Source organism: Lepisosteus oculatus, chromosome 6 (genome assembly GCF_040954835.1).
Source record: "Lepisosteus oculatus isolate fLepOcu1 chromosome 6, fLepOcu1.hap2, whole genome shotgun sequence".
Classification (NCBI taxonomy): domain Eukaryota; kingdom Metazoa; phylum Chordata; class Actinopteri; order Semionotiformes; family Lepisosteidae; genus Lepisosteus; species Lepisosteus oculatus.
Genome location: NC_090701.1, coordinates 59,586,478 through 59,612,458, shown reverse-complemented (window position 1 = coordinate 59,612,458; position 25,981 = coordinate 59,586,478). Strand labels below are relative to the sequence as shown.

At 38.5% G+C, this 25,981-nt stretch overlaps 1 protein-coding gene across 1 annotated transcript in view; it reads left to right on the top strand.

The window, feature by feature from the left end:
- Positions 1 to 25,981, top strand: part of LOC102685332 (histamine H3 receptor) — a 38,270-nt gene that overhangs the window by 6,554 nt on the left and 5,735 nt on the right. Inside the window, exon 2 of the mRNA XM_006634047.3 lies at positions 1,574 to 1,740. Within this exon, the coding sequence (XP_006634110.2) occupies positions 1,574 to 1,740 (167 nt within the window). The remainder of the gene's footprint in view (positions 1 to 1,573; positions 1,741 to 25,981) is intronic.

The window sequence follows — 25,981 nt, the reverse complement described above, 5'->3', positions numbered from 1 at the left end:
AAATGAGCTGTACAGGAGGTAGTAGTTCAGGTGGGTAGCTGCGTCAGCATGCGTAGGCTGCAATAAACCTATTACTTGTTCCTGTACAGGAGGTAGCTGTGTGAATCCGTGGGTTTGTAATAAACTGAAGTGGACAGTCGGGGGTAGTTGATAGACAAGTGGATGTCTAGAAACGGAAGAGTGGTGGAAGATATGTTAACCGTATATTTGAGGGACGGGTGGAAGTTGGTGAAATGGTGCAGGAAGAATTCAAGCTGATCGTTGGAGCATGTGGCGGCACCGACGCAGTCATCAATATATCGTTTGAAGAGGTCAGGGACATAGCCAGTGTAGGAAGCGGAGAAACGTTCTTCTACCCAGCCGACAAAAATGTTGGCATAGCTGGGTCCCATTCTGGTGCCCATGGCAACTCCACTGACCTGTTGGTAAAAAAGATTATTGAAAGAGAATGCGTTCAGTGTGAGGACCAATTCTGCAAGGCGTACCAGGGTGTGGGTGGGTGGATCAAGCACTGTGCGTTTGTCCAGCGTGTGCTTGAGGGCTGTAAGGCCGTCATTATGGGGAATGACGGTGTACAGAGATGTGATGTCCATGGTAAAAATGTGGCATTCGGTACCCTGAAATTGGAAATCATTGAAAAGTTGGAGCGCGTGGTTGGTGTCTTTGATGTATGAGGGAAGATCTTCAACCAGCGGTCTCATGAGGCTGTCGAGAAAGGCTGAGATGTAAGTAGTTGGACAGTTACATGCTGATACGATGGGGCGTCCGGGGGTGTCCGGTTTGTGGATTTTGGGGAGGAGGTAAAATTGAGATACCTGTGGATGTTCCATGATGAGCTGGTTCCCCTCCTGGGGGAGCTCGTTACTGCTGATAAGAAGGGAAATGGTGGATACCACTTCCTTTTGGTAGTCAGTGGTAGGGTCCTGTTGGAGAGGGAGGTAGGCAGAAGTGTCAGTTAGTTGTCTAGAGGCTTCAAAGATATATAGATCCTTACGCCACACCACAACAGCACCTCCTTTGTCCGCTGGTTTGATGACGATATCATCCCTGTTGTGGAGAGACTGGAGCGCCTAATTTTCTCCTTGGGTGAGGTTAGACCTATGTTTACTGGGTATAGAGAGTGCCTTGGGAGCTTGATTAGTGCATTGGTTGATGAAATAATCAACTGGTGGAAAAAGGCCAGAGGAGGGAGTCCAACAGCTCTGTTTGGGATTAATGTTGTTAATGACATCAATAACCGGGTTGTTATCAGCTGCCTGTGAAGAGGAATTGTCGGCAAAATGTGCTCTGAGACGGATCCTGCGGTAAAAGCGGTTAAGGTCGAAAATAGCAAATATTGTTGCTCTAAAGGCCCCTTTAAGAAGTGACTCTATTAAGTAGGTAACAGTTCAATATCATTTTAAAAAGTGGACATTTGCTTGAGGTGGCATATACAGTACTGTTAATGAATTTTAATGCTTATGTGCATTTACCTCAATATGGTTGTTATTGCTTGGTTTTAGAAAAACTGTACTATTCTGTAATGACATTTCAAGCTGCCTTTTATTTAATAACTTCTATCTGTGCATTTCAGGTGCTTTTTGCATTCCTATCTACATCCCTTACATCCTGACAGGAAGATGGATGCTTGGGAGAGGCTTATGTAAGCTTTGGCTAATCATAGATTACCTGCTGTGTACTGCTTCCGTCTTCAATATTGTCCTGATAAGTTACGATCGCTTCCTCTCTGTAACCAGAGCTGTAAGTATTTTTGCCCTTTTTATTCTCCACCTTCACTTTAAGCATGTTTGTTATATATCAATTACCTTGCTGAGAAGATAACCTGTGTCATTTTCTCAAATATTTGAGATTGTAATTCACAGGCAAGTCGCTGATTATGTCCCAAATGATTTTTACTATGGAGAAATATAATTTATATTCTAAACCAGTTTTTGAATCAAACTGTGACACTGCCAGATACTAATGGTTGCACATTCATTAGAACAATGTGAAAAAACACCATGTTTGTTTGTGAGTGCAAGGTACTGTAGATGGTGAAGGAGAATTTTGAACAAAAGTTTGTACCCTGACTGTATGTGAGCTGTTGAAAAAGAAGGTGCTTGTAATTTGTTTCACAGAATTAGGCATGTATAACAAATATGCTAAAGAACAGTAGCTTTAAAGTACTGTACAAGCCAACATGATTTTGTAAAAACAAAACTAATCTAATTTCAGATCTGAGCTGCTCTTTACTTGTACCTTGTCCTGCTAGACTAAAGTTGCATAACTGCAATTCAATTATCAGTCTAATGTATACAATTGTGTTTTTTTTTTCCTGAAAAAAACATCTGAGCTGTGGAACGATGGAGCCATCTTCAGGTGTTAGGGCTACATCTACAAAACGTATTTTCCCTTATTTTTATTTTTCATTGAGGAATTAATCTCTGCTTGTTCCTTTGCAGCTGAAAAGATGTTGAAGTTATCCATTCTGTCCTCTGCATCATTGCTTAATTAATTTATAAAAAAGAATATCACTAGATATCTAGGTAATTGCAACATACAGCATAGACAGGTTATAAATATCCATCATTAATATGGAGTTTTAGAGCATATAATCACAACGTTTGGGCATTTAACTTTCATAATGGCATTTAACCCACTCCTTGTAAAGAAACAATTTATTGTGTATGTGTGACAGGCCCTCCCCTCCACCAGGGAGAAGTGAGGGTCACTCATGATGGTTGAGAGTAAAAGTCCAGGTTAACTTTGCCTTTTTAGGTCACAACAAGAAGCCCCAACTACCACAAGTTCCATACACGCATTATCTACCACGTACAAAAGTGCTAGAGTAGTCTAATCTAATTTCCCACCTCATACCCAGTGTGGCTATTTGCATGAATCAGAGTCTTTCATATAGTTGCTTCTGGTGGCACTTTGGCTGTAAAATCATCCCCATTTTAAGCCGACGTCCCACATTACATTAAATTAGGATGTGCTGCTGGTGCCTTTGAGTTTCTGCACCTTTTCTTCAGATGACCTGCCAGACCACATGCAGTTAATCTAAATAAAATTTTAGGAATCAGTCTATTTTAATTTATTTTTCCTTATGAAAAACATATTTTCTATACATGTACAGTACATGTTGGGTGCAATACATGCAACCTAGTGTATACTTGTACTCTATCAGTGCAAATGTGCTGGTACAAGATAATGTTACTGTAGTTCAATTTTTTCATGTATTTCCAAACTGAAAAGGCCTGTTTGCCACGCTCTGTCAACATTTTCAACAGGTTGATGTGTTGCCTGTGTTTCTAGCTGCTAAAGGGACCCAGACAGACCTTAGCTTGACCAGCTGTTATTTATTAAAGCTTTCTGCAATCTGTGTTTTTCCATATATGTGGGAAAGCATGGCATTAAATTGCCATTTGTGAAGATGACTCACATGTTTACGGTTCAGTGTGATTTGAGTCCACTTCCAACAGTTTAAAATCTTGTGAGTTGTGATGGATCTTTTTTGTCAGATTGCTTGGCAGGAACCTTGTTCAGTTATTTATGAGCTGCTGCTATGTTATAACAGATATTACTTGTCTGGGAAACATCACTAAATGTATTTAATGCTCGTAAGCCACATATGCTATAATTTTTTTAAATATCAGATTGTAGATGTGACAGTCTTTTGTAATAGTTTCAACAACACGCTGTCTAGCTTTTCTTAATGTGGTGTGTTGTATTCTGAATGCAGTACATAACATTACAATGGATAGATAGTATGCTATACAACTTGAAAACTTGTGTATGTCTGAGCATATATATTTCAGCCTCTTCATGATAAATCACCTGTCTGTCGTAGCTAAGCTTTCCTATCAGATGCATGGTTGTGAAACAGACTTCATTGTCCTTCACTGCGGGGAATATTTTATTAATAGCCAGTGATTCGGGATGTGTTCATTACTTTAGATCAGAGTTATTGTAGTGGCTTTATTGCCAACGTTTGGTTTTAGATTAACAAAAACCTTCTGTGTCTGTTATTTAGACTGATCACAACATTTGATAGGACTTCTTTCAAGAAGAAAATGAGAGGATGAAAATTAGGGAAAAGGGATTAACAATAAAGAATGACAGATTATGCAAAAATCCAGAGTGGCAATGTCGAAGCAACAGTAAAAAAAACATTAAGATGTCAAGAGGCGCAGAGAGTGTACATAGAAGAAAATAATAGAGGAGAGAGGTCTGAGATTCAGCATATAGAAGTGTAAGATTATGGTGGCTGGAAATACAGGATCGTGGATGAAAATTTAAAGGGAAAAAAAGGTACTCACATATCTTTGAAGTTCAATTAACTAAAATGGTTCTTTTTATGAAGACATAAAAATAAGAATTAGAATTAGGTAAGCGGGGGCTTTTGGCAAATTCATAAATATTTTTAATTGAAAATTGTGCTCTCAAAGCAAAGTTGAACATATTCACAGCCATGGAAGTGAAAATCAAAAGAGGTGATTTGGAAAATAATCTGCAAGAGCAGATTAATGTATCTAGGGTGTACTGTATGTTACAGAACGATGAATGAGCCATTCAGTAATCATGTTTATCATTTATTGCTAAATTGATGCCAAAAGGAAAAGAAAAAATCTCTTTGAGTGTTACTACCGCATTGAATAATTCAGTTTCTTGTAAAGAAATTCCAAAACTGGACATTAAAGTTAGTTCAGTAGATCTCAAATCTTATTTTTATTCAAATATCTAATAAAAAGCTTTCATGTTTCATGGTCCTTCTGGAGATCAAAAGTCTTCATTCATCTAATTTAAGAGCTACCTAAATCAAAGAGAGCTGCCCTGCCTTTACCATCCTTTTCCATAAGACCTGTTGTGCTACTCTAAAGACACACAAGACAAGTGGTTTTGAAATTGATTAAATGTGTTACCAAGGTGTGAAATCCTGTGCCTTCTGTTTGAAGTGGAAGGAGATTTCTTTTCCTCTTGCTTCCCCCGTTTTCTTCTTTCGCACTTAGAAAATCTATATTTGAATGCACCTTTAATGACAATATATCAAATATATTATAGTGTACTATAATATACTGTACATAGGGAAAACATGATTGGATTGATTTGAGATGGCGCCGTTCCATGTGGACATCTCAGGTGCTGTTATTTTAGGACCCAGGTTATTTTATTTTTGTGTTATGTGTTGTTTTCTGTGCAAACAATACGCGCGTGACCATCACCTGCGACCAACACTCCTGGACTTGAGATTTACAGGTTTACTCAAGTACAGAGCAAACAGAGACACGGAAGCATGGGTAAGAGGAGCGGCGTGTCCTGCTTGCAATTACTGGGCAATAAGATCGACGAACTTCACTGTCGCTTCAACACTCCGCTGGACTTGAGAGACTGCTGTTTTCTGTTTCATTGAAACCCAACCTTCCTGATACCGCTGTGCGACCCGCTGGATTCATGCTGTACAGAGGGGACCCCACAGCTGATCCTACCGGCAAGGAGAAAGGAGACGATTATTAATAACCTTTGGTGCAATGACATAGAAATTCTCTAGAGGTCTTGCTCATCTAATCTGGAATACCTCACTACCTTTTAGCTGCATGCTGTACAGCGTCTTTAGCAAATATGAAAACATACATCCAGAAGCTGTTTCTATCATGGCGGGCACTTTCAACACGTCTCTGTTCCCACTAGAGGCAATAACACACTGGAGCTCTGTTACACCGCCGTTGATTATAGGAGCATACCGCTCCACTTCACGACCAGGACTTCAGGAAGTCTGACCACGCCTCCGTGCTCCTTTTTCTTGTTAACAAACAGGAAGAAGCTAAAAAGTACTACCTGCAGTAAAGACATGCAGTCACCTGCAGACCCGCAATTACTAACTGGTGTGATTCAAAGATTCTTCCACTGATCTAAATGAGTTTGCAGAAGTGGTCGCATCCTACATCAGTTATTGCGTGGACAGATGTGTTCCTACCAGGATAATCCGGATAATATCCCAATCAGTAGCCCTGGATTAGCAAAGACATTCGCTGCAAATTTAAAGCGCAGCCTGCTGCCTTCCAATCAAGTGACAGAGAACTTTATAGAAAACCCTGGAGAAAGCTACTAAACTGGCAAAACAGGAATACAAGGACAAATTAGAAAAACAGCTTGGGGGCAACTCAAGGCACATGTGGCAGAGCTTTCAAGATATCATGAACTATAAAGACAACATGAGCGTTGTTTCCTCCACTGATGCATTTCAGTCAGATGAGCTGAAAACCTTTTAGCCCTGTTTTTAAGCTCAGAACACTGAGCCTGCTATCAAGACAAAATCAAGTCAGCAAACTAGGGAACTTTGTGTCTCTCTAAACATGAGGTGTGAGGAGCCTTTAAGAGAGTGAGAACCCGTAAAGCAGCCGGCCCAGATGGTGTCTCCTTTCGTGTCCTTAAAACCTGTGTTATCTCCTTTATACACACACATTTTAAACCTCTCTCTGTCCCTGTCAGATGTACCAGAGTGCTTCAAGGAACAACAATTGTGCCAGTGCCCAGGAAGACAAAGGTAACTTGTCATGAAGTACCTTGAAAGCATAGTATTGTCATACTGTATATAAACTGCACTGTCCCAGACTCCCTCAACCCACTTCAATTTGCTTACTGCTCAAACAAGTCAGTTGTTGATGCCATATCTCTAGCAATACATACAGCCTTTGAACATTTAGACAATGTTTAAACATCCTAGGGTCCTTGTATTCCTTTATACTGTATTTAGATCTAATGCATAATTAGATCTTCAAGGAGCTTTTCTTCTATGCTCAGAATAGAAGATGACGGGGTCCCATCCAGGACCTTTTGCTTCTCTTGAGGACAAATTGACTAAAAGGGAGGCTGTGTAGTGACCCTGCAGCAGAAACTCTTATCCTGTTATTTGTTATGTTCAGTGTACATGTATGAGCCTGCATGTGTGAAGTTTTAGAGTTGCTGGCTATAGGTAGTTGTGTGCCAGCAAAAAAGAAAATCAGTCAAACTTCAGCTATATCCTGTTCCTCCTTGTTCATGATGCAAAGAAAAGGGTCAGGGTTACAATATATTTGGATTATTTAAATAACAAAATAATGCAGCGATTCCCATTAGACATTTCCTGTAACTATCTCCTAATGAGTTTTAGGAACTTTTGCTCATTGTTCCTTACAGAACTACTTCAAGAACTCGAAACTGAGGGTTTCCTTGCATTTAACAGTTCACCGTTCACTTTTCAGTGGGATTTAGATCCACACTTTGATTTGACTAATCCAAAATGTAAAAGCTGTTCTTCATCAGCCAATCTGTGGTAGATCTGCTTGTATGATTAGGATCACTTTCTTGCTGCATGACCCACCTTTAGCTCAGCTTCAGTTGTATGGCCTGACATTCTCCTCCAGAATGTGCTGATTTAACATTGAATTCAGGGTTCCATCAATGACGGCAAACTGTCTGGGTCCTACAACAACGAAGCTGCCCTGAACCATATTATTCCCACTGCCATGTTTGACAGCAGGGATGAAGTTCTTCTGTTGGAATGTTTCCAAAAGGTTGCAGCTTTTCACTTATCTTTCCAGAAGATATTCCTTCATTAGCTTGTGAATTAATCAGGTCCTCTTTGGTAAACTTGAGATATGGGAAGTTTTTTTTAGAGAGCAATGTTTTCTCCCTGCTTATCCTCCCAAGAAAACTATTCCAATTCAGTCTTTTCCTGAGGCACGAGGCATGAACATTGATATTAGGTGCAGAGAGAGAAAGAGGCCTGCAGATCTTCAGATGTTACTCTGGGGTTCTTTGTGATTTCCTGGTTGATTTTCTGGGTTGATCTCCTGGAGATCTTAGCATCATGGCCAGTCCTGCATAAAGTAACTGTTGTCTTGAATGTTTTCCTTTTCTTTCTGTCGACAGTTGATCAGGGAGCCACAAAGGTTTAAAATGGTTTTACAACCCTCTGCAGATTGATGATGACCAACTACTCTTTTTCTACAGGCTCTTTTGATCATGGCATGACATGTTTCCACAAATGTCTGTGGTGAAGAACTCTCAGTCCATCATTTCAATGATTCCAGTTATATCATAATTACACGATAACTCATTAGCTTTGATTTAGAGTATGTTCCTAATACTCTTGACACTTACTGTAGTTACATTATAAGCATTAAAGGACATAGTGCTTAAATATTTTCTTTTTCCGTTTGGTTCTCCTTTACCCCCTGTGTACTTCCCTAGTTCTATTTCTTTGGATTCTCCCTGCTTCACTTCTTTTTAAAATAACTTTCAGCTCCTCCATAGAACCTTGCCCAAGATGACTGGTCCCTAGTCCTTCTCATTAAGAAGTAATCTGTCATGTCTGTTTAGACAGCCTTTTCCATATTAAGGTTTCCAGTGACCATGAAAGCTGAATGTTTTTTCAGCATGTGGCATCCTGACCCATGTGCTGCATTTCCTGATGAGCATTTTCAGTTGTTCATATTTAAATTGATGTAGACAGAATTCCTGAGAAAACCTCTGATGTGTGACTGCTCATCAGTTTGTTTCTAAGGTCTTTGAATTGGTTTCGTATCAGAAGTGTGTTGTTTATGCCAATGTCACTTGTCCGTAAATGAATGACAATCTTCATTAGCCTTTCCTTGGAACTGTCTACACTTTGCACAATGAGGCCAGATCCAGTGAGACAGCATACTGTTGTTGACCCAGGGTCCTTGACACATATCTCAATTACAGTGTTTCTGACACTAGTCTCCAGTGACCACCTCTTCTCTTTTGCTTGTGCAGCCGGTGGCACTGGCAGTGATTGAGATTATTCTTGCTGTGTCTGGATGTCATTATCTGCGGACGGTGTCTTGGAGCTGGTAGCCAGCTGTATAGTTGTATATGTATCTCAGTGTGAGAACAGTATGGGCTGACCATAATGGTCCCAGAGGAGCTGGGAAACACCGAACATAAGAATATAAGAAAGTCAGGCAAGAGAGGAGCAAAGGTGAGCTTTGCTGGGAAGAATCTGAGTCTGATACTTCTCTCAATATAAGTGTACAAGTCTTTGTAGACCATCTGAAACTGGATTTGATTTGAGGAAATTGATGAAGGGAAACAGTTCACCTGAGTCCTGCTATAAGCAGGTGGTGAAGGGCTAGCGATACAACAGTTTATAAGGCCATTGTTAGCGAGAGACAGTTCCCCAGTTCCCGATGGGTTAACTAATTTTCCGATCTGTTAATGAAGAAAAATACTCTGGTTCCTTGGCAGGTTGTTGAGAATTCTCAGAGGAGGTGAGTCAGAACAGTAATACACATAGAGGAGAGTACTATAGTACAAATGGCAGAATCTCAAAGGTATATTCCCTAAGGTCAGGGGAAGCAGGGTGTCCGGTCCTGACCGGTGCTTTCTCTGGCGAAGGGTTGGTAACTTTAGGTGAAGTCTGCAAAGGGCCGCATAGCAACAGGACCCTTTGAATACAGGATACAGGAATGCCACGGTCCTAAAGCTCATATCATACCTTTGGACGGCACAGAAATTACGTTCTGGTTCGGAGGCAAATAGGTGCTCCATTAAACTACCTACTGTAGGACCAGCTGTTTTCTGTGAGCTTCCTGTAGGTTCTTTGACAAAGAGAGGTGTGTATCTTCACGATGGATTTTAGCTGCGGTGGTTTCGGTGTTGCTTTCCTGTGTGCTGATTTCGTGATTTTGTTTTTATAAAGCCTTATTTGCATTATGTCTATTCCGTTTTTTCATGGAAGTTCCCTTTTAGTTTAGGAAAATAAGGTGTTGTACTAAATGCATATTTGTCCATTTCTGTGTGTCAGGACTATCAATCACAGCACACTGACTGTCAGTTTGGCAAAAAAATCCTTTCTCTATTGGTTCTGAAAGTCATATGATGTTCGTACATACTGCATGACCCATTATTACCAAGAGCTGTGTAAAATATTGAAAACCAAGCTTATACAGTATTTAAATATTTATACATACGCAATTTCTTTGTGCAGTAGGGATCTTTTTACCATCTCCTGTAGGTGGTGAACTGGGTTACATGTTAATTTGTCATTTCACGGTGGTTCCCTGCACTGAACCCTTGTGAATGTCGAGACCTTACTGTACTTATTTAGACAAATTGTCCATTTTTTGTATAAGCTACCTACAGATGCAGCCATTCAAAATGAGCGGTAAAAACCCGCGGTACAGTAACCAACCCGCAGGGCACCGTAGGGCACCGCGGTAAGTGATTGGCTGGCCAAAATGACCGACAGGGGCACTCGTGGTGCATTGGTTGGTAGTGAAAAGATTTAATCATTTAATGTCTTTACTGTGCACATTTCAATCCGCTTAGGTTTGAATATTTATATGGAATTTTACCACTAAAGGGAAATTTTAGTAGCTGAGCATAAAAAGAAGAGGAGCATAACGCATCTGAAGGTCATAAACGATATTAATTTAGGAACATAAACATTACTGTATGTACATAAACTGTACTGTGTATGGCTGGTCTTGATAGTTTAAAGAAAAAATACACACCAGTCTTCCATTTCTCCCTAAACATTTTAAGCATGAAAGTTTTATGAAACGGTACCCAAATATGTGATTGCTGTATAGAATGCATTTTAATTTTAAAAAAATTATTTAACACAAAAATTAAGCTGTTTACATCTTCAGCCTGAGAACAGTCACCCGTTGCTACTCAACACAGAAACACAGCCACTAACTAGCAAAGAGAGGAAATTAGCTAGGCAATATGATAAAGAAATAAATGATTATTTTGTTTATTTCTTTTGCACATTTATTCGAACATTTCCATCGATTGTACAAGCACTTGGAAACTGTCCAATCCCTAGTTCATCAAGCATTTACCGGTCTGGCGCCGGTCTGTGTCTTCTAGGATATAATGCCAGCGAACTCTTGTTTTTATGTCCACTATAACTACGCTGGGCAAACGTTCTGAGGTCAAATTCTTCCAGCACGGGGGTACCTTTAAAGCGGAGACGACGGCACCGACATTTTTTGGCGCGCCTTCTCTTTAAAGCCCTGGCCAAATATGAAGACAGTACGTACAGTTATAATTCAAACGGAATTAAAAACGACACATCCCAGTTACCATGGTGGTGCTTGTGATCATTGCGTTTAACCAATGAAACAGGGCGAAAAATCAGTCACATGACTTTGGGGCAGAGTTTCGAAAGCTTAACCTATCAGCAACAAAGCGAAATTTACACGATAGGCTACCTCAAACTGTCAGTTACACGACTGTGTATCTCGCTTAAGCCACTCCTATTTGGCATTTTAGTTATGGAGGCGAGAAGAGGCCCCCCCCCCCCCTCTGGGTGTCTGATTTGCCGCCATCTTTAACTGTTCGGTGTCCGAATCGGAGTAGCTACGCGTACGAAATAAAAATAATCCCAACTGCAAAACATATATTTTTGTGGTAAGAGGGCGCAAAACATCAGTATTTACTGCTATTAATTACTGTAAGATTTATAGTTGAAATCTGAGCCTAGTTAAAATCTGAAAGTTAAAATCTCGACAAAGCAATGTAGGAAATACAGAGAAAATAAATCCTTTCTGACATCTAAAATCAGTTTCGATCAAGGTCTCTAAAACGAACAAGAAAAAGAGGATTTTCGGAGGGCAATTACGCTGTGTTTATATAGAATAAGTGATTTATGAGCAATCTAATTTCTTGTTCGTTTAAAACAGTGAAATGTCAGCTGCAAAAGATCGCACCAGAAACAGCACTCTCTCTGCCTGTCACAGACGTTCAGGAAAGGCTGAATGAAGTCATGTCAAGTACAATAATTCGGTGATCAATAATAACAGTTGCAGGACAGTATATAAGGAGGATAAGGATTTTGAAGTTGACTCGAAATCTGATAGGTAACCAGTGCAAGGACTTGAAAACAGGTGTAATGCATCCCTGATAGGATTCTTCCTGTCATATTCTGAACATATTGAAGATTGCTCAGTGTGGATTTAATTTCCCGAGTGAACAGGATGTGCATTTATTAATTCTAGAAAAAAAGCCTTTCTTGATTTCTCTAGTTCTTAGTTTCTCTAGTTCCCTTTAAAATAAACTATTATTCCACAATGCAGAGTATTACATGGCCAGTATTTACACATGATATTTGTGATTTAAAGAAATTAACACAAGCAGCTTTTGGAGATTTAAGTGTTGGCTGAGTTATTGCAGGATAAAAGACTAGAGATGTTGGCAAGAAGAAGATAATTTGGGGAAAGCTGAGGAATACACTTATAACAAGAACACTTCCTAATGGGGTTAGGCATACTTTTGATGAAGATTATGAAGTTAACAGACTATATGTTTACATAGATACTGAAATAAGGATTGTATTTTAGTGTAGTTGCTGGCATTGAACTGTGTGTTGGATGCACATGAATTGAAGGAATGGGCAAACATAGCTGATGCGGATCCACAGAGCCAGCATATTAAGATGTTTATAATTAGAGGCAATTTGTTTAAATAACTCGGTATGGATACTGATGTGCAAGAGAGTAGGAAAGGCTGTTTCCTTAAGCCAGCACTATAAAATATTTTATTCTCAGTGAGATGCTGCCATTTCATAGTGGGTTTCTAACACTGTGTATAGTTCCATCCACACAGTGCCTTTACTTCCATTTCTAATCTCTTTATCCAGTACAGAGGATTTGGAGCCTATCCCAGTAAGCAACGGACACAAGGCAGAATACACCCTGGACATAGCGCCAGTCCATCACAGGACAGACAGACACAAACACACACACACCAGGGCCAGTTTTCCCATAAACCAATTAACTTACCAGTATGTTTTGGAGTGCGAGAGGGAGTCATATCACACATATGGAGAAAAACCATGTAACCCAGAGAGAACATGTAAACCCCACACACACAGGATGGCAGGAATTGAACCTAGGACCCCAGTGCTGCAAGATAGCAATGCTAACCACTTCGCCACCATTATAAATGGATGGATATCTTAGTTATCTTTCTAGTTCACAGGTTTGCATGCATAATTTAATTTTGAAAGCCACTGAGACATCAGGTACTACTGTTGTATTTATGAAAAAGAAACAAAACAAAAAACATACTAACAACTGTGCCATCCTACTCCTTAGTTAATACATTTTATTATTCATAAACAGTTAACATTGTTAGCAAAATATTTTGAATTATATTTAACCCTATTTTTTCTTTAGTTTTGTATTTAACTTATTATATGATAGTCAGACTTAATGTATATTTGAACAATGAAAATATATTTTTACAAGATTTTACATTAAGCACTTAAAATTAATATGGTTAATAATAGTAAACTGTAACATGCTGTAACAAGATCGGTTAAACTGCGAAGAAAATGCTTTCAGAGAAAATGTTTCAGGTGTGAAGAACATAGATCTCCAATGCAATTTCAGCCAAACCTGTTCCCACACACCCTGCCCCCACTACCATTAGAATATACACAAAGCACTGAAATCTTTCGAGCTAATGATCAGGTGACCCGAGAGAGAGCGAGAGAAACACCAAGGGGTGCGGAACCAGGGAACTATTTACATGGAAAACGGGCGATCTCCCCAGACTGTCCGCCCGTTTCACTGTTACCTGGATACCTCTTTATTTAGAACTCACTAACACTGATTTTTAGTTTAGAAGGATTCAAGTAGGGTTTTAGATGAAAGGCAGCGACCTTAATCAAGCCCAAATCATAATTGAACCCATTCAGAGCCTACATTACATTTTAGCGTTTCATTCTGAGCAGAAGACCCTCACACCTGAAGAAGGTTCTACTTTACGAGCTGGCTGTGACGAATTAAACCGGTTTCACAGGTTTCAATCACAGACCATGTGACATGGGAGTCAGGAAACTAACACACAGCGCCACCGGATTTGATAACGCTATAAAAACGCTATAAAATAATGTGACTAGGCACAGAACAAGTTTACAGCACAGTACAATAATAAATGCTGACCGTGACTTTAGAAGCATAAATTGCCTTACACTCAATTTAAACACAAGCTGTCTTTAGCCCTCTAAGCTGGTTCATACAGAAATGTAGAGATCCAGGCTCAGAACACACAGCTTCATTAGCGAATACATATGCAGGACAACTAGAGAAGACGTTTTACAGAGGATGGATTTTTAGAAACATCCCATCAGTGACATCACTGAAGTCAACTCCCAAGTCCAACTCGCTTGTTCTAGATAAAACTGCAAAAAAAAACAACAACCCATAATGTACTTCTTTGCGGCTCTGTTTGCCCAAATCATATATTCACAACGTGAAATCTAGAAAATAATATTACGTAACCAAAATCCGCAATATGGAAACAGAACCTGTGTAATTGTTAATAGATGATGTACTTGTAACATTTTTTCAAGACGAACTACAACATTTAAAAAATGACTTGTATGTACTTGATATCTCTAATCAATCCACGGGTCCCAGCACAAAACGAAACTAAAACGCATACCGTTTTGCGCTTCTTATTAGTTGCTCAAAAGTAATTTGACCGTATGAAATGCATAATATAAACCTAGAAACATATACGTGAGCAGTACTTAAGCACTGTAGTATCGGTGTTAAGACATACCTCTCAAATACTGTAAATCAAGTTAAAAATATCTCAATACTGATTCTGGTCATAATGAAACCATGTTTCGTGTATGTTTTCTTTAAAGTACCGAGACCAGCCATATACTGTATGTTTATGTTCCAAAATTAATATCGTTTATGGCCTTCACATGCGTTGCAGTATGCTCCTGTTCTTTTTACGCTCAGCTACTAAGATTTCCCTTCAGTGATAAAATTAGATATGAATATTCAATACTTAAACGGGCACAGTTAAGACATTAAATATACATATACATACTGTATACAGTACAGTTTTCATACAGTAATATGTTTATGTTCCTAAATCAATCTCTTTTATGAGCATGTGAAAGGCATGGTGAATCAATTCTCAAAAACTACTGTACTTTGCATGATTGGAAACAAATGCGTGATTGCGAAATGCTGTGGTGTTACTTTTACAAAGACGGTCAATGAAAAAAAGAATGTTGACCAGGGCAATACTTTGAGTTTACACTTACAGCTTGTCCAAGGTCATTCATTATTAATACTATTAGTAATATCTTCGTTAAAGACTTTGATGGCCACAGCTCAAACATGAGAGGTTGAGCTTTATTAGCTCCACCTTGCGGAAATTCCGGATACTATTATTTTGCTTGTCGTATTATAGGAGAATTTACGGTAACCCACGGTATTTACCGGTAGCTTGCGGTAGACTGCGTACAGCGTACCGCAAAATAATGCGGTATTGCCCGCGCATTTTGAATGGCTGCATCTGTAGTTTTTGCGATTGTTTCTTTTGCTTGACACATGGGGGTTTCAAATGTGATTTTTTGTTCTACTGCTTCATTACAAGCACCCTTAAGCAAATTTATACTGCTGTTCCTTTGCACACAAATCTCTCCGAAGGGAGACGTTTGCAAAGTGTGCAGAAAGGGTATAAAAGAACAGTATCCACTGGCGAACTGGTTATCCTTAGACATTGGAACAAGTTAAAGGTTTATTCCATGCTGAAAAGAGAAGGAAGCAAACACAATGTTTCGGCTGTGTAACCTTCTTCGGGTGTGAAGATGGTGTGGAGCTGTTATCTGTAAAAAAATCCTTAGCTTCTTTGATGTTGTTGTCAGAAAGGGTAGAAGGGAGAAAATGGTAGAGAGCATTAGTTTCCACGAAAATTGTTGTAGAAGTCTCTGAGTGTTAACGTTGTGTTTCCTTTCTTCTCTTTTCAGCATGGAATAAACCTTTAACTTGTTCCTTTGCGGACTACGCATGTTGACGCAGCTACCTAATTGAAATCCTTAGACGTTATCCTGTAAAGACCAAGACCACGTTTTAATTGCATTCAGTAAAGTGAATGAAGTATGCTGACGTCTTAAAAAGCTCCAATTTTACCTAGATTTAATCAATGCTTATGCTTAATTTTTCCATGTTAATGCAATCAACATACTTAAACTCCATATAATGAAAGCAGATCACGTAGGGTGCTCAGTTAGTTAAGACAAAAATGTCAGAAGTAAAACATAACTTCTAGATTATTAATATTATATTTTTTAATCCTAAAACAAAAGGTCAAGCTATGCAATATCTTCACCTCAATTTGAAGAAAACTGTCCTAGAAACAAGCATAACAGAAAGTACTGTGGATTTCATTTAGCTGCTGAAATATACCCTTCAATATTTTATATCTCTATTATGACATTGAATCACAGGCTATAGTAGAGGTCAGCCTGCCAAAATGACATATATAAAGAATACATACAGTATAGTCATTTGGAGGGATTTCTGCTTATTGATTGTGATTCTTTTCTGAATCTTTCAAATGAAGATTTGTTTTTCCAAATTAGCTTTTTATACCTGAAGATTTAAATGTTTCTGGTACTTTGAATATATGTTAAAAAATAACTTTATAATAATTGAAATTTCTATAAACTGTACCTTTGCAAAGAAAACAAAATGTTTAATATACAGTAATATAGTTCATGTTGTAACATAATTTTTTGCTGTTTTTAATAATTAAATTTTTAAAGGGAGAGTTCTGTTTTGAAAAAATAATTTGAAAGTAAAAAATTCTAAGTAAACCAGACGGGATTCCATTTTTTATTCTGACATATCCAAATATGCACAAATCCAAAGAGATGTGCAATACACTGCTGGGTCCTATTGATGTAAGGGACCTCAGATGGTCAGTGAGCTTGTATGATTCTTCTGTATATCTGATATGGCTTCAATTACTAAAAAGAAATCAATCACTAAAAAGCAACTGTATCAATAGGGATTTTATTATTGATAGAGCAGCATTCATTGCAATACAGTTGCACAGCTGACAAAGTTTGCTCTTAGGTACTTTTAATTCTTGGCTTCATTCCTTTTCATACTGCACATGGTACCTTCTGTTGAACAATATCTTTCACTTAGAGAGGGTTTTATCATCTTAGTCATACAGCAGGCAGATGATGTGGCTTCTAGTTGCTGAAGTACTTTCTTTCTAACCTGCTGCAAAATTCACTTCTGTGATATCATTGCAGATTGACAGTGAACAATATCTATTCATCCTGCAACTTAAAAGGAAAAGATCTTTCTGTTCCCTTCAGTGTGGCAGTAAAATGAAAGACTTTCAAACACCTGAGGTTCTATCTTTATATATCAGGTGCAGGTGGAATTTTCAATGTGTTTTTTGAATTCATTTTTGCATTCTGTTAAAACCAAGAGTTATGCCAATCGCCTTGAGCCATTGGCTCCAAGATTCATGTTTTTCTGGTGCATTTTGCTTTATTACTGAGGCATCATAAATTGAAACTGGTGAGAAACTTACTACACATGATTTTTTAGGATAGCCTGCAGTGCACAGAAAGCTACACTGCTTAATTGTGAGATGCTTTCAAATTAGTGTTGTTATGTATATATCTGATAGTCCCTAGAAATATAGCATTTATCAAAAGTCCTTATCAAAAGTAACACAATATGGAACAAGTAAAGATTTTTTCCATGCTGAAAAGGAACACTGTGTTTCAGCTGTGGAGCCTGCTAAGGCTGTAGAGTACACATACAGTATGTATCTGAGAAGTCAGATAGAAAGTACAGTAGGAGTCCTCGGAGGATGAATGGAAGTCTGTAAGTCTGAAATATAATATGCAGTTTTGTTATATCACAATCAAAGATGCTCCCATCAAAGTGTATAAGAGGGGTGAAATGGCCCGATACAGTATGTACAAGAAGAAATGACTGACTTAAGGCTGAAGAAAATCAAAAGATAAAGAGGCTGAAGAGAAACGTAAAGAACTACTGAACAGAGGCTTGCAGTGTTTCATTGTCCAATCGGTTGCTGATTTCATCTCATATTTCACTGTTTCCTTAATGCTTCTTGCAGTTGGTATCTGCATAAAATGTAGGTTTTGGAGGAAATACACAAAAGGTGATACTTTTTCATTAGTCCAGTGATTCCCAGCCGGGGACACTTGTACCCCAGGGGGTACGTGAGCAGTTACCAGGGGCTACTGTACGTAGGAAGATTGTGGATTCAATTTAATTTACAAAATAGAAATTACTACTTGACATTTTAAAAAATATGTCAAATACCGTTTCACTATCAATCAACATAATTATGATTAGGAACAAAATAAAAGTATAAATAGATTAAATCAGTGAGAAGTTGATGTCTAGCCTATTTATCACAATAATCATCCCTACTGTATGTTATTGCACGGCACGTGCCTCATCAAGTTTCCCACCTACCTATGTCAACTGTGACACCACTTCTTATGATTGAGAGAGGCGCGAAAGCTAGCGAGCAAAAGCAGAGAGCTAATGGATAAGTGGTTGAAACATCCGGCTGCTGCCACTCCAAGTGGCAGTAACAGTTGGATTCAAACTTAGGTGAACCTACCGAAAAAAAGAAAAAAGGAGACAAAGCCCACACATCGCCAGTTCCAGGATCAATGTGTTTTGTATGGCTTTACATGTACGGCCGCGGACCACCACAGACACTGTGTTTTTTCTATGGTGAAGTGCTAACGAACAGGCCTATGAAGCATGCCCATCTACAGTGGCACCTGAGCACCAAACACCCCTCCTTTGTTGGTAAGACTGGTGCATTTTTCCAACGAAAATCGTCTGAATTCAAGTCCAGTCGAAGCAAACTGAAGAAAACCACAAGCGTGTCAGCCAAAGTGCTGGAGGTGTCTTTTGCTGTGTCGATACTTGTGGCTCAAGGCAAAGAGGCCCCGTCCCATTGCCAAGGAACTCCTTCTCCCTGCAGCCATAATTTTGGCGGAAACGATGGTTGATAAGAAAGCAGCCGATACAATCAAAACAGTTCCATTATCAAATAATACATTCTGCCGTCGGATCGGTGACATGTCCCTTGATATTGTTGGCCAAGCGGTGGAGAAACTGAAACAAGCAGGTCAGTTCGCACTGCAGGTGGACGAATCAACAGATATTACAGTGTCAGTGTGATTGAGAGCAGCAGCAGCCTTCCTGCCAGACTGCAGGAACATCTGATGGAGGTGTCCTCAGACTGTGGGCTGAAGATGAAACATGCAGACAAGACCCTGACACTTTCAGTTCTCTCAGTTTTAAATGAACTTCCTCTAAGTTTTGATCTGTGTCCTTTGATTTCTGATTCACTTTTGATTCTGAAAATGTCCCCTGAGTTGACTTTCTCAATACCTTTGAGGATTTTAAATCCTTGAATCAAGTGTGCACCTATGGTCATTATGTGCTACCAGATGCTTTGAGCTTTCAAATCATCTTTGTCAGCAAAAATGTTAGTTAACTCAGAAAAATGAATCACCAACACAATGGACCAAACCTCTTTTCAAAAGGAGAAAACATTCAAGCTTCATTTTCCAGCTCTTCTTAAAAAAAAAAAAACAAGAAAAACTGTGGTGTCAAGAACGCAGCATCAGAAAAAAAAGATATTGACCAAGTAGTAACCTTTAAACACAACAAAAGAATTGCAGTATACAAAATGACTAAGTGTTTCTACAAGCCTGAAAAATGTTTATGACTCCATGTGATTCTTGGGCGGACTTTATCCTCATTAGCTGGTCCAACTGGTTTACCTCAAGATGGTTCAGTGATTTGCTCTTGATCTGTGCCACAAAAGTCAATTAGTTTTGCCAGTTTCAGTCAGCTCTTCAACTCTTCTTAAAATATTATAGTTTATATTCTTTTATATATCTATAGTGAAAAGAATATTGATGAGGCATTATGTTTGATAACTGCTGAAAATAAGCAACTGTATAATTAATCCCTAGCTGTATGAACACTCAACTAATACACCATTTATAACTACAGCAAGCCACCACATTTGTGATCTCTCTTAGCTAGTATTTTTAAATGCTGAATGTCCACCCTATTTTAAACATCAAGTTGGCAAACCATGTTGCCAGTTTTACAAAAGGTTTTAAAAGCAACACAAACAGTGATTAATATAAATCCCAAAAAACTAAGTTCTTCCCTTGGCTGTAAAATGTGAAGTGCTGGAAGGAATCAGAAAAAGATGGGTAGTCAAAAGACATTTGCATTGCCTTAGGTGGACTGTGCCACTGTTTGATGGTTTTACAGTTGTTACATATTTTGTCTTGTTAACTGCTGAACTAAGTCAAATAAGTTAATTATCATAAACATGGAATCATATTTTTATTTTGATAATTCAGTACTCTTAAGGTGATATCTAAGAGTAATATTGGGTGATTTTTTTAGACCTTATGAATGGATTGTAAGCTTTTACTTATTTTTTATACACTTATGTGAAGTAATCCAAATTTAATTTTCATTATGTAAAATTTTGGATTAGTCTTTGAGAAAATAATTACATGCATTATACATTATTTACATGTCAAACCAATGGATGGGTTTCAATGTTTATGAATTGGTAAACAGTGGGCCAGAAATACACCATTTATTTGCAAGATATCAATATTAAAACAGAAACAAATTCACTTCTACAACTATGGCTATTGCTCTTTGGCAATGTCTGCCTCTTAAATCAAGCTCTCCCACTTTTATTAAGAAATCTAAACTTCTCCACTTCTCTTGAACCAAACAGGTTAGTTTTATTTTCTTTTTCTTTTGTTTTAACATAATTAGAAGGAGCTAATGTACGTAAATCTTTTTGACGAATGAAAAACAATTTGCTGTACAGTAAGGTACAGTTTTCGTGAGTTTGGAAGATGTGTGTACAGGTTTTGGGGTGTTACACTAGATCTGTGATGTCATGAAACTGGGGTAATGCAGTGGGATAGAGGTGAAGCAGCACAGGGAATGCCATGCGTGTGAGACTGATACCCTAACGTCACCAAGGATGCCTGCTTCATGTGGGAGCTATTCAAGCTCAGACAAGGCGTACTTCTGCAAAAGCCACTCGTACAGGTAGTATAAGCAGTGGAATGTTTTCGTGAGTTAACATTTTCATGACTTCTGTTAAGTTATGAAGGCACGTTTTCTAATACTGATTATGATAAGTCCTTGCTGAGATCACTGAACTGTAATTTAACTTATTAGTAATTATAGCCTTGCTTTCCCTCCAATGTGCCCTTTAAGTTAAAGATCTTTTCTTAATATTTTGAAAAAAAGTAACTCTATCTTTTATTAAAAACTATATTTAAATGGAGTGTAAATGTATCTTCATTTCTGAGGAATGCATGAATCAAAGAATTTTGTCTTCATTTAAGAACAAACCTTACATTGTTTCAGTCATAACACAGTATGCGTTTTACATCACTGAACACAAATTATCATAATTTACCTTTTTCTTTTACTCTTTAGAAGTTAGGACTTGTTGGCTTGTTTAAGATAACACCAGGGATTCTTTCTAAACAAAGAGTCTTTGATCTTCTAAGTCCTTCTCTTGTGACTAGAATATTGTGTATGATAATGATCGTTTCATCAAAGGCAACTCATCAGAATTTGTCAAATCATGTTTGCTTGAAAGCAATTTTTCAGGTATCTGTCCAAATAGACAAAGAACAATGACATCAAAGGTAGTTCATTTCCTTTCTAAAGAGACTATTGTATGGACTCAAATATTCAAGGACAGATTTATTTTCTTAAAGGTTACATATATTTCAGTGCTAATAATCTATAAAAAATGTTCTGTCTGCCTGAGAGTTTGAGATTTTAGTTTGTTCAATATTGTTGTAATACCTCAGTTATATACTTCAAATATGATAAATCACATGCTAAATGTCAGTCATTGTTTCTCCTGACTTCGGAAAAGTTTGACTCTAGCAATTCAGATAAAATTCCTTTTCAGACTAGTATGAACTCTTATTTACAGTATACAGTATGTAAAATAATTTAAATCTTGAAAGAGAATAATTTTCTGCAAATAGATTACCATAAACTTTGAGCTCCGTGAAGTTTTCCCCCCTACAGACAGAACAAACGATGAAACCCACCTCTTTTGTTAGTGCTGCGTTTGTGCCGGTTTGTGCCGTTAAAAGTACTGTTTGTGCTGCTTTCATTCCCGAAATACAGCTCCTTCTTTTTCGGGTGATCACATGACCATGCAAGGCGACCTTGACCTCCAGTGACTCAAGCGCTTTGTTATCTATGCAAGAGTAACAGTTGTGCAATTGTGTTTCTCCGTTTGCCTGGGTGGGGGGTTAGCGGTTGGTTTTGCATTTTATACCAGCATCTTCTGTGTGTTTGTGTGAACAGGAAAATTAAATATCACTAATATCATACCCTAATCAGAAGAGTTGCAGATATAGCCTTAAAAGGCGAACATTCTTACAGCATGTTCTTACAAAGAGGCTTTAACTAGCATGTCTTAATATTTCGTAGTGTGTCCTTTTTTAAAAATCTGAAAAAGTTATCGGTTTCTCATTGTGTCCTTTTTAAATTAATATGTAAATCAAGGGTCGTTTAAAGATTCTACCCATCTTTCGAGCCATTTAAAAAAGTTAGTTAGGATGCTAAAGTTAGGAGTAGCACTTAATGTATCATAAGACCATTTTTTTTATATATTTCTTATGCAAAAAGTATCGTAATGTGAAACAGAACCAGGATTTTTTAAAGGGGGCAATATGCACTAAGTTGACCCAGGTAGTCCATAGGTCAACTCTAAAACAACATTGGAAACTCTACTGTCTCACTGCAACATGCAGTTGCTTGCTAAAGTTCGTCTTTTAAGACTACATCCACAGCTCTTCTGATTAGGGTATGATATTGGTAACATTTAATTTTCCTGTCCACACAAACTCACAGAAAATGCTAGTATTAAATGCATAATACACTGCTGCCCCCCACCCGGGCAAACAGAGAAACATGATTGTAAAATTGTTACTCTTGCACCAGTAACAGAGCACTTGAACTTGGCAGACAGGGTCACTGGAGGTCAAGGTCAGAGTACATGTGTCACGGATGCCGGGAAGGACGAACCGCGGAATGGTAGGAGAGCGAAAGACCCTAAGCGTAGTGGCGAGATGGGGGTTAGCCTGGGCTCAGCTGTTCAGGAAATGCCATGTAGAAACTTATGCCCTCAGGTAGCAGACGTGGGGCGACCTGGATGCTAGGCGGGTTTCAGGACATCCGAACGTCAATGCTGAGCGAAGGCAAATGAAAGACCCAGAAATATATAGCCCCAGAGAGAGAGAAACACCGGAAGGACAGCAAAGCACCGGCTGCAGAGGGCGTGACAGCATGGTCATGTGATCACACGAAAAAAAAGGCACTATATTTTGGGAATGAAAGCAGCACAAACACTACTTTCAATGGCACAAACTGGCACAAACGTAGCACTAACGAATGAGGTGGGTTTCATCGTTTATGCTGTCTGTAGGGGCACCAACTTCACAGATCTTAAACTTTGTAGCTCCATGCCAGAAAAATCGAAAGACAGATCTTTTTCAGAGATGATGTAGCTGTGTTGCTGCTTTCAATGTACTTTTTCCACATTGGGTATTATCCTGTCCCTCTGTCAGCCTACACTGTAAAGTCATCCCACAAGTTCACCAGAGAGTATCATTTTCAGCTTCATTTCAGCTGTGAACATATACAATTCCACTTCTTTTTAAATTGTTTCCTCATTATAAAAGAGTAAATACTCTTACAAAACTCTACTGTATTTTTTTATATTTTTTTCTGGCAATTGTAAACATCTTTCTTCAGTCACTACCCTTTGTGTGGTTTCATGAAGCTTTTATAACATGTCTTATGTAAAGTGTTAAAGGTGTCTTTACAGTATTCCGAAGTGTGAATTCTGTGAAAGGTGTGTTCCACTGTGTTGTTGGGTGGCGTAGAGGGCCCAACGCTTGTTTGTGCTGTACTAAGTGGGTGAAGAGCTGAGGAGGTTGCCTGAAACATCTGTTCTCATATGGTGTTAAACCACGTGCATTTCAGTATGGTGTTCTGGGTTTATATCAGGTTTTGCTATGAGAACAGAAATCTATTTAAACTCTACTGAATATACTGCACTGTGACAATACTGTGATACGCTGTGGTGAGCCTCCATATGATTAATAGTGGACTATCTCTGCACATATACTTTGTCAGCGACTTTGTATTATAAATTAACCCCACACAAGGTGCCTGCGGTCTAGTGTGTGCCACCAGCTTAATCTCACAGCCGTGCCCTGAAAAACACGAGGAGTGATGAAATATCTGACCACTTGTATATTTTCATAAGTACAACTCTAACACCACACTAATGTATTCCTGGCTCTCAGAAGGCTGGCAGACTGTTTTCTTTTCAGTAAAGCCCTGAAGTTCTATGTTAACAGCAATATTGGGACTTTGGATTCCTGCTTGGAAAATCCTGCTTTGATCATCTTCCCCCTCCACCTACTGGAGAATAAACACTGATGGTATAAATATATAATACTGATGATACACAGGCTTACCATGAATACTCAGACCATTCTAGAAATCATGCTTATTTGCTAAAACATCCACAGAACAATAATGTCCCAATGTTTACTCTTGCATAATGATTGGGCTTTTAGCAAAATGATTTGAATTAACTGAAAGACAAATGTGAGGAAAAGGATTCTTAGCTGTATTTAATACAGAAAAGTGCTTTATCATATACTATGAATTATTCTTGATGTCTTAAGTTATTTTATAATAATTATCATTAATTCATATTATAAATAATTTATTTAACAAGGTAAGCCAATTGAGCACAAATCTTACTTTGCAGTGGCAACATGGGGAATACTTCACTTTAATACTTCATCCACCCTTTTTCTAACTGCTTCTTCCAATTCAGGGTTGAGGGAGAGCAGGTGATTGTCCCAGCAAGCAGTGGGCTCAAGGCAGGACACACACACAGGCACACACACACTCACAACAGGGCCAGTTTTCCCAGAAGCCAGTTAACCTACCAGTATGTTTTTGGACTGTGGGAGGAAAGCACCAGCCTCACTGTAATACAGTTCGTTACAGCGCAGTGATAACAGAGAGGACCAGAAAGTAAATGCAGTGGACGACTCTGCACACACTGACAGTGTGACAGCTTGCCCACAGGGCTGGAGGTGAAAGAGGTTCACTCCCTTCCCCTCTCAACCAGCTCTCTTTCTCCTGCTCCTGTGGGGTGTCTATTTCTCTCACTTCTCATCCCTGTTGTTATCCTTGTACAGCACACGAGAACCGAATCTGTGAAAACTCAGGGGCCCACGGAGATTTATTGTGTTATTTAACGTTTCTTTAAAATTCTCGCATTACCCTCACATACAGGCATTACTCTTATAACAAGTCTACACATAGTGCACACCTAACGCTTTTTACTGATGGAAACTAAAGTGTAACCCGAGATGCACTGCTACATAGACCTGTAACTCTCGTAACTCTCTAACACAATAACTCTAAGCTGTGCACCTCATTCTTGTACATTTAAGTACGCTTGGCTTCTTCTGAAAACATACTGTTAATTACAATTTTCATTATTTCATTCTTATCACCTAGTTGACTGTTTCACACTGTCATTTTTCCATTATGTGTTGATTTTTTCAGAATTCTTTGTTCATCCTTTTCATCTCAATGCTCATTAGTCTAAATAAAACATGGTTTCCTTTCTTTTCTTTATCTTTTACTGTTGCAGATTTATTTCCTACCACCACTCCTCCAGCTCCTCTGCTCCAAAAACCTTTGTAATTTATTTTTTTTTAAAGGGCATGTATCTCTCATCTTTATTTGTGTATTTTAGACTGCAAGTCACAGAACGTGCTGTTAATAACATGTTCTTTGACACCATTCCTTTTTCATTTAACTTTCGTTCCAAACTGATAAGCTCTTGCAGATCTTAACTCCTGTATGGCATCATACAATTTGCTCCTGCTTTTAGAACCTGCGTCAAACTACCGATCCTATCTTCGGGGTTTTTTATGATTTTATCCTTTACTTTGCCATTTTTCTGTAATAACTAATCTGTAATCTGCTTTTCAAAATTCTAGTTATTTTGGTAGATTTGTTAATATTTGTTTTAGTCTATCCTCAGA